At 28.1% G+C, this 9,801-nt stretch overlaps 1 protein-coding gene across 1 annotated transcript; it reads right to left on the reverse strand.

The window, feature by feature from the left end:
• Positions 1 to 210: 210 nt before the first annotated feature.
• Positions 211 to 4,246, reverse strand: LOC101511340 (serine/threonine-protein kinase BRI1-like 1). The gene has a single exon (XM_004499621.4). It carries the CDS (start codon positions 4,223 to 4,225, stop codon positions 494 to 496), a length of 3,732 nt encoding a protein of 1,243 aa, XP_004499678.2. The 5' UTR covers positions 4,226 to 4,246; the 3' UTR covers positions 211 to 493.
• Positions 4,247 to 9,801: the final 5,555 nt, after the last annotated feature.

Consider the following 9,801-nt stretch of genomic DNA (forward strand, 5'->3'; position numbering starts at 1 on the left):
CTATTCTGAAAAATTGCACCAATTAACCTTAAATCTAAAGTACTTTTATATTTTGCACCCTTTGAGTCAGGGTGCTGGATCCACCACTCATAGTAAAATCACCTTACACATTAAAGAACCAAAATGATCAATTGTGTTACACTTTCAACAGATTCTATCTTTCTGTAAACAATAAAATTATCAGTTGCAACATATGAATCAAAACACATGTGACCAAAACTGTGATAGTAACAGAAATCCAATGAAAATGGAAAACAAGTTACATGTAAGGCATAAGCTAAAGTTCATTCATAAGGTAAAAAAATGTCTCTACTAATTTCATGTGACTGAATTCTGTCTATAAGCTCTTATGTACAACAACAAAAATGTGAAAGAACCCTGTTTCCAATTTGACAAATAGGATAAATAGTAAACTCAGTTCAAACAACATTCTAAATGTTGAGAAATGAGAACCTTCTTTTTCATTGTCAAAAATGGATTTTGAGTCTTTTTCTCATGTTTCATCAATAACACTGTCTTTCATAGAGAAACCATCAACAACACTATCATTATCTGTGTCAACTTGAAGCTCTTTAAACATTGCCATCAGTTGTATCATCGTTGGACGCCGGTATGGTCTTTCCTCTAAACATTCAAAAGCAATTCTCAAATACTGACAAAGTTCACCTTCAATAGATGTTTGCATAATCAAATCAGGATCAAGTATTTCACTAACTCTTCTCTCTCTATAAAGCTTCTTAGACCAACCAACAAGGTTGTTATCATCGCCGAACTCGGCTGAGTCGATCGGCCTCTTACCTGACAGAAGTTCTAGCAGTATGACACCATAACTATAAACATCCCCTTTCGCCGTGCATCGGAAACTCTGATAGTATTCAGGCGGTACATAACCTGGTGTTCCTGCAAGTGTGCTGACAGTAAGATGAGTGTCAAGAGCATTAACCAATCTTGCCATGCCGAAATCCGAAACTCTAGCCTCAAAATTTTCATCAAGAAGAATATTGCTAGATTTCATGTCTCTATGTATAATATGAGGTATGCAACTGTGATGAAGGAATGCAAGACCTCTTGCCGATCCTATAGCTATCTTCTTTCTTGTTTCCCAAGCAAGCTTTGAACCTTCTCCTCCCTTGGCTCTCTCATGTAGAACAGCTTCTAAACTTCCCCATTTCATGTACTCATACACAAGGAGCCTCTCCTCTCCAACTTTACAGTAACCAAGCAACGGAACAAGGTTCCTGTGTTTAATCTTCCCGATCGTTTCCATTTCAGCCATGAACTCTCTATCTCCCTGACCTGTGACATGAATGAGTTTCTTGATAGCAACAACACTGCCGTCTTTCATCTTAGCTTTATAGACTTCGCCAAAACCACCTGAACCTATCAAGCTTTCAGCACTGAAACCATTTGTAGCCTCGAGAAGATGCGCGAATGTCAACTTGCGCAAAGGCTTCTCGAATGTAGCAACATTGATACTTAGAGGCTCAGGAAAGCCAGAAAGCTTCCAACTACTGGTTCCAGAAGTTGGAAGACTTTCTATATATTTTTCTCTCAATCCTTCCTTCTTTCTAATCTTCCGCACCCGATATACACCTAATACAAGCACAACAACAAACAAGAGGAAGAAAAGAAGGCCTGTGACACCCAAAACTGCAATTGGTTGCTTCTTCTTCTCCCACGTATGAAAAGCTATCGAGTGATTTGAAGCGCCACATGGTGGTAAAGGAACACCACAAAGATTCGAGTTGTTTTCGTATCTAGATGCCGGAAAAGTTGTTAGCTGGCCTCCAGAAGGAATGGAACCGGTAAGGTTATTATTCGACACATCAAAGTCACTGAGAAACGATAGAGATGCTAATGATCCAGGAATGAATCCTTGAAGGTTATTATGAGATAGATCAAGCACACCTATAGCTTTTAAACCACCAAAACTTTCTGGAATTTTTCCATTGAGCCTGTTGTGGCCTAGATTCAAGACCTGCAAATAGGACATTGAGCCGAAATTTTCCGGAATACTACCCGACAAGAAATTGTAGGAAAGATCAAGGTAGATCATGCTGCCATTGGATGCAAAAGTATAAACGGTCAAGCCTGAATATATTCTTGTTAATGGACATGAATGAACCATAGGAAAACCTTCAAGCCTCTCCACTCTTATACCTTCAAACTCAACTAGTCCTCCGGCTCCTCTACAATTAGTTCCACCTTCATTTCTTACAAATGCAAATTGTTTACCCGAAACACTGCCCGGAATGACCAATCCGGCTTGATTGGCAAGCTCGGACGGAATAGTACCAGTAAGGTTATTGCTAGTCAAATCCATCCATATGAGTCTCTTACACATTCCAATCTCCGGAGGAATCTTTCCAGTGATCGAATTGTTACCTAATTGTAGGATAGCAAGTTCATTCAAATTCCCGATACCGGCCGGTATCTCACCAGTTATGCGGTTACTCGCCAAAGATACCCAAATCATGCGAGTGCAATTGGCAATGGACTTCGGTATGGAACCAGAAATGAAATTGTTATTAAGAATCAACATCTCGAGGTTCCCTCCATTGACACAAATTCCTTCGGGAATCTCGCCGGTTAACCTATTAGCCCACATAATCAAGTCGGAAAGATTAGGCAATGACCAAACTTCCAAAGGTATCGAACCACTCAAATTGTTGAAGCTAAAATCAATTGTCTTCAAACTCTTGCATTCACCAAGCTCTACCGGCACATGCCCCGAAAGATAGTTATCAGCCAAAAGTAACTTCTCCAAATTAGAAGGACACAACACCGAAGGAACCTTGCCGGTGAAAGCGTTGGAACTTAGGTCAAGAACCTTAAGTTGAGAACAATTTGCAACAAGTGACAAAGGAACATTACCAGTTATGTTGTTGAATGATACATAGAGATATTTAAGACTAGAAAATTTGGTAACAACATTTTCAAGGAAATCACCATATAGAAAATTTTTTGCTAGATTAAGACTCTTCAAATTATAACATTTTCCAAAAACCAAAGGAAATTCACCAGAAAGTTTATTTATAGAGAGATCAAGAATTTCCAAATTACCACAAACCTTACCAAGCTCCTCAGAAATTTCTCCATAAAACAAATTATTCCCTAAATAAAGTTCCTTCAAATTCGTCAACTCGCCGAGAACAACGCCCGGAATCTTCATCCTAAATTCATTGTGAGAAAGATCCAAACTTTCCAAAACCTTACAATTCATCAAACTTTGAGGAAACTCAATATCAGATATCACATTGTGAGATAAACTCAACCAAACAAGGCTTTTACACTCTCCAAAATCGAACTCCGAAAAACCGCCAGAAAAATTGTTGCTTGAAAGATCCAAAACCTCAACAACACCATTACCAACAATTTTATTAGGTAATTTCCCAAACAACAAATTATAAGACAAATCCAAAGTTGACAAATTCACACTAGGAACATCAACAAGTGAATCACTGATTTGACCTAAAATTCTATTGTCACTAAAATTAACAAAAACCAAACCCTCAAAGTTTGTCACAACATTAACAACAAAACCAACATCAGATAACATGTTCCTAGACATATCAAGTTGAATCAAAGAAGAAAAAGAACCATTACCAAACCCTAAAAAACCATGATTCTTTGTTGTTGTTGAAGTTATGAAATTCCTTGACAAATTAAGATACCTAAGATTATAACAAGTAACAAAATTCTCAAAAGGAAAAATTCCTGAGAAATTGGTTGAAGAAAGATCAAGAGTGATAAGAGAACAAGGTTTTGAAAAAGAGAGGTTAAAGGAAGTGAAGGAATTCCCATGTAAGAGAAGGTGTTGTAAAGAAGGTAAAGAAGTGAAAGTTGAAAGGTTAAAATTTTTGCCGGAAAGTGAAGCTCCGGTGAGGTTTACGGTGGTGATTTCGCCGGAAGTTGAACAAGAAACACCATGCCAAAAACAAGGTGAAGTAGAGAGTGACCAATTTGAAAGAAAGTTTTTTGGATCAGAAATAATGGTTTTGTGTTTGAAATTGTTTAACAATTTTGATGCTTCAAAAGTTGAAGAATTAGAAGAAACAAAGGTTGTTTTTGTTGTTGATGTTGTTAAGGTTATTGTTAAGAATGAAACAAAAACATTAAGAAGAAGAAGAAGAAAACCTCTTCTTCTTGTTGGTGCTGAAAATTTACATGACATTTTTGTTGTTGCTGTTTTGTGAGTTTGTTTCTTTTCTTCTAATTTTTTCATTTCTATTAACTTTGATTCTTTCTTTCTTTTGTCTTTTCTTTTTCTGTGTCTATTCGTCTCAAAATTAGTATCACTTTAAAAAAAATTAAAATAAATTTTATTTTTCATTTTTTACAAAATTTTAATTATTTTTTATTACACTACTTTATAATAATATTCACTTTATTATTTAGAGTAAATTCATAATCAAATATGGTTGAGATAGAAAGGGAGTATTAAACAATGATTACTACCTTATACTCTTTTCTTCTTTTCCTTGTCTTGTCTTGTCTTGTCTTGTGTGTTCGTGCGGCTATGTCATGTGTGTATCCAAAATACTCCCAAAAAATTTGTTTTTGTTTAGGAAATACTATTAAAATAAAATAGTTATTTTTCTTAATAAAGAAATCACTATTTTTGTTAATATCATAAATTTTTAATATCAAATTAGAATTTGTATGAATATAAAAGAGAGTGTAATTTTTACTCGTTACTCTCAAATTTGTATATTTGTAATAGAAAAATAAATGTAATCTTCCAACATTTAAAAAGAGAGATAGAAATAGATGAATTTACTTCTTTCAAGTTTAAGTCGTATGGAGAATTCAAAATTTATTTTCAATTTGTGTGTAGAATTAATTTTGTTAAATTTGATTGTTTTCAAAAATTAATTTTACCACTAAAATTAATTTTAATTTGAAATTGAATTATTTATTTGTTCAACTCATTTTAATATAATTTATTTAAATATAAATTAACTTATATTCAATTAAAATTAATTTTTGTCACTGTAAAGCTAAATACATAATAAATAATATTGTAATAATTATTATTTTTCCTTACATCGATATCTTTAATGAGAGGATTTATTTTCATCTTTCTATGCCTTTATTTTTCATTTGTCTGTTTTATTAAATGTATCTCCTACGTATAAAAACATATGTGAAAATAGAATATTACATTGAAAAAGTCAAAAATTTTAAAGAATTCTATTCTCATAAGTTTGTCTAGTCAGTTTTTTTTGTGACACATAGTTTGTCGAGTGAATTAAATTCAAATTTAAAGATATCTTTTTATAGTATTTAAAGATTTTTTTAATTAATATAAAGTATTTATCAATTATATCGATGACTAATAACAATAGATTAACTTATTTTTTAACAATAGATATACTTCATGACATAAGAATTCACATGTATATCTAACTTTATTTTATTTAAAATAGTATATATAAAACTAACTTATAACATTTCACATGTACATTTTTTCAAATTTATTTCAATAACCTTCTTATAATATTTTGTGAATAAATCTGTAATTAAACTTTATAGTATAGATTCACGAATACTTTTTTATAATTTGAATTAATTACTGAAAATATAATTAAAATATAAATTAAATTTAACTCTTTTAACGTAAATACCTTAAAAATGCATTGAATTTAACATGCTTACATATAATTTTTCTTTTAAAATAATTTTCTAATTAAAGCATTTAATATATAGTGATAAATATTTATGTATTCTAGAAAATGAACATGAAGGTTTGTTAAAAATTAGTTTTTTTCGAGAATATGTTTATTTTTTTAAAAAAATCTTAAAAAATTACTTTGTTATCAGATATTAATACGTCTTCTGTCTAAAGATTAATTAATATCAATATTTGAAAGAAAGAAAAGAAAAAGACATTTTTTAATTAACTTTTTTATAAACAAATTAAATTTATATTTTATTAATTTTATTTTGTTTAATCTAGTCTGGAATAGAGTGTGATTGCTTTCTTTTTTTATTTTGTAAAATTATCTAAATTAAAAAAGACACACTCACTTGTAAATGCAAAATGAATGAGAGACAATAACTTATTAGCAATATATAATAAAACTTATTATGATAAAATTGAATTCATCTCACAATGGATGCAAGCAAAATGTTAAAGTATTGAAAATTTCAATTAGTGGTTTATTTATTTCTTTAGTTGTCCTTATTTTCAGCATGGCTGTACAAGTTACCTACCCTCAGCTACTAGCTTTTGATTTTTGGTCTCTTTTTCTACATTTTCTTAGGAAGAAAAGATGGACTTGCTTAGGAAGCTTAAATTACGTGAGTAAAGGAATAGTGGTTTATTTATTTCTTTAGTTGTCCTTATTTTCAGCATGGCTGTACAAGTTACCTACCCTCAGCTACTAGCTTTTGATTTTTGGTCTCTTTTTCTACATTTTCTTAGGAAGAAAAGATGGACTTGCTTAGGAAGCTTAAATTACGTGAGTAAAAAAATCATTACAATATTATATAAATAATATTGGCCACCCCTTTTTAAAAAAAATAAAGTGGTCCAAATCACTTTTTGTTTTCAAATACGTAATTATCACCCAAAACTTTGGGTTTTGAAAATGGCCGAATGGGGAACCCAATGTCAAGATTTAAAGGAAAAAAGAACCAACAAAAAATTCAAAAAGGTTATGTAGGCTAGTGCCTAATAACTAGTGAGTTCAATAGTGCCAATTGGTTCCCTTTTTTTTTATAATATTTCTTTATAAATATCAATGTGTTATTTTGATTCCCTATTTGATATATATAGAGAAAGGGTAAATATTGGTTGGCTCCAAGAGAGAGTTTTTTTTGTTTTAAATAATCTTTTAAAAGAAAAAATATTAATTTACTTCCTTTAAAAAAATATATATTAAAATTATTTTACTTTTAAGAAAAAGGAAAAATCGTTATTTATAAAAAGAGACTTCATAAACAGTGTCTATTTTTGTAATAGAGGTTTCGTGTTTTTTTTATTAAAAAAAAAACTTAAAGAAATTGTCTTTTAAAAATGAATTTTATATTATTTATGATTTTTTTTCTTCTTTTTTTATCAATAATTAAATGTAAAAATAAATAATATAATAATATAGTTCATTAAAATTGATAAAAACCAACAAAAAATTACATAGAGTTATCCGTAATGGATAATATTTTTTAGTATGACCTATTAATTAATATTTAATTTTGTTTATGCAATCATAGTGTATATCCGATCAGAAGCTAATGATACTTGATGTTGTTTTTCTCTTTATGCATAATACCCTCAATCTATAGTAAGTTAATTGGACTAAAATAGCAACTGAGAGATTGTATGTACTCTTGAGTACTGCGTTTATTGAAAATATTGAAATATTATGTCAAGAAAATGCAAACTATGTCGATTAACTAGTTATACTCAAAAATATTATTCAAATATTATGGAAAATTTTAATTACTCTATGTGATTTTTATAATTTATATTTTATCAATTTTAATGAATTATATTATTATATTACTTTTTCACGTTAATTGTTGATAAAAAAAAAAAAAGCAAAAATAAAATAAAACTATGGATAGTATAAAGTCCATTTTCAAAAGACGACTTTAAAAAAAAAAGTTATTTTAAAAACTTAAAATTGCCCTTACAAAATGAGATATTTTTCTTGAAGTCTTCCTTACAAATGACGACCTCCCCCTTCTCCAAAAGTAAGAGTAGTTTGTTATATATTTTTTAAAAGGAAACATATTGATAAAAAAATTTTAAAAAAAAACAATTATTTAAAAAGAAGACCCTAAAATCAAAATATGCAATGAATATTACTCCTTTTATTAACTCAATATAAATAATAAATATCGTTAATTCAAATATATAAAAATTACAAATTAATTGTAATACAAATGAGCATTATTATCCTTCTTACTTTTTTTTGGTATAATTCGATAAATGGAATTCACTGCATAGTACACTTCTTATCTAAAATTTATTATATGACTATATATATCTATGTATATATATAAGGAAAATATTAAGGAGTAATTATAATGTTAACATAACTTTTTCTTAATAAGCCAAAATATATATAATATGAACACAAGGTGTATAAGCTGGAGCAACAAAAAAATTATACATATTAATATAAATTTACTATTTTTATCAAAAAAAATTTAAAATTACTATTTTTATAAAAAGAAATGGTAAGGATTCACTTTTATATCAAAATTCTACATATCTACATATCGATATAAATTTACTATTTTTGTCAAAAAAAAAAAAAAAAAAAAAAAAAAAAACATAAAAAAGAGCAAAATTTTTTTACATGCAACAACAATAATAAATTTTCACATACCTTTTATTTATATATATATTACACTAGAAGCGTTGAACTCAAACCCAAAAAGGTTAAATAATAATAATAAATAAAAAAGGCTAAAAGAGTATTTATTACAAGAAAAAAATAATTATTCTTTACCATAAAATTAATCAAATAGTATATGGTTTATAATTTATAAGTTCGTACATAATAGAAATTCAAACAACAAATCACCTAAATTGATAAAAAAAAAAAAAAAAAATTACATAGAAAAATAAATTAAATCTAATATGGATCTATAATAAAGGTCTAAAGGTGGAGTACTCTTATAATTTTTAATAAAATCTAATAAAATATTACATCTTTTCATTCTTTTTATTATTATAATTATTACAAATTTATTATTTTATCAAAAATAGTATGGGTTTGCTTTTATATGTACTAATTTTTTATGTTATCCAATAAAATAATTAAATTAAATTGAATAAATTTTAATTTAAAAATAAATTATTTAGAATAGTCTGATTTCAAATTTTAATCAAAATAATTTTTTATTCTAAATTTCTTCCTTTTTGATCGAAATTCAATTTTTTTTTCAAATTATCATATCCTTATTCTAGAAAACGAAAACTATAAGGATAAAGAGGGTATTTTATTTAGCAATAATTTTTTTATCTATATAGAGAATGTGTAGTAGAAAGTAGAAACAAAAATCTCGTTTAGCTATACAACACAACCAACGGAATCTGATTGTTTTTGTAAGAATGTAACAGTCTGCTCGGAGGTACGATGTTCAGTTGCAAATACAAACAATTGCTAGATTTGTGGAGGATGTTTCAATTTCCATGCAAGACAAAAACAGTTCAATCTCATGTGCACCTACCACACATCAAGGAAGTGGTGGGGCAAAAATAGTATAATAGATTTGCATGTTATGCAATTATATTTATTTGAACCAATATGCAACTTCTTTGACATGATTAGTTGTCTTTGTTGATACTAATTGATTGGAAAGGAATGGAATCAATCAAATGTAAGTTTGATTTAACATGTACTATATACATCTAGAATAAATATGGTTTTTAGGGTAGGGAAATGTCTCTTTTGACTTAAATTTTTTTTTTACTCATTTGAGTTAATTATAATAATATTTAATGTCACCGTAGTATAGTGTTTAATATAGACCTCTAAAAAAAGAATTTTATAATAATAAAAATATTTAATTTTAACTTTAGGTCATTTATTTCTATTGATTCATGAAATTTGTTCTTTTATTTTAAAAATCGTCATTTTTTACTCTTCTCTCTAATTTTTGAATTAAAAATTATGACGTGGGATGTTTTAAATAACATGATATATGATATGATGTATAATGATTACTACCCATGAAATTTGAAAAAAAAAAACACTGTAAAAATTAAATTTTAATTTTATAAATTTTTTATAATTTAAATTTTATAAATTTTTTATATTTTTAATTTAATTAATGACATATGAA

The sequence above is a fragment of the Cicer arietinum genome, chromosome 5 (assembly GCF_000331145.2).
Source record: "Cicer arietinum cultivar CDC Frontier isolate Library 1 chromosome 5, Cicar.CDCFrontier_v2.0, whole genome shotgun sequence".
Lineage (NCBI taxonomy): Eukaryota > Viridiplantae > Streptophyta > Magnoliopsida > Fabales > Fabaceae > Cicer > Cicer arietinum.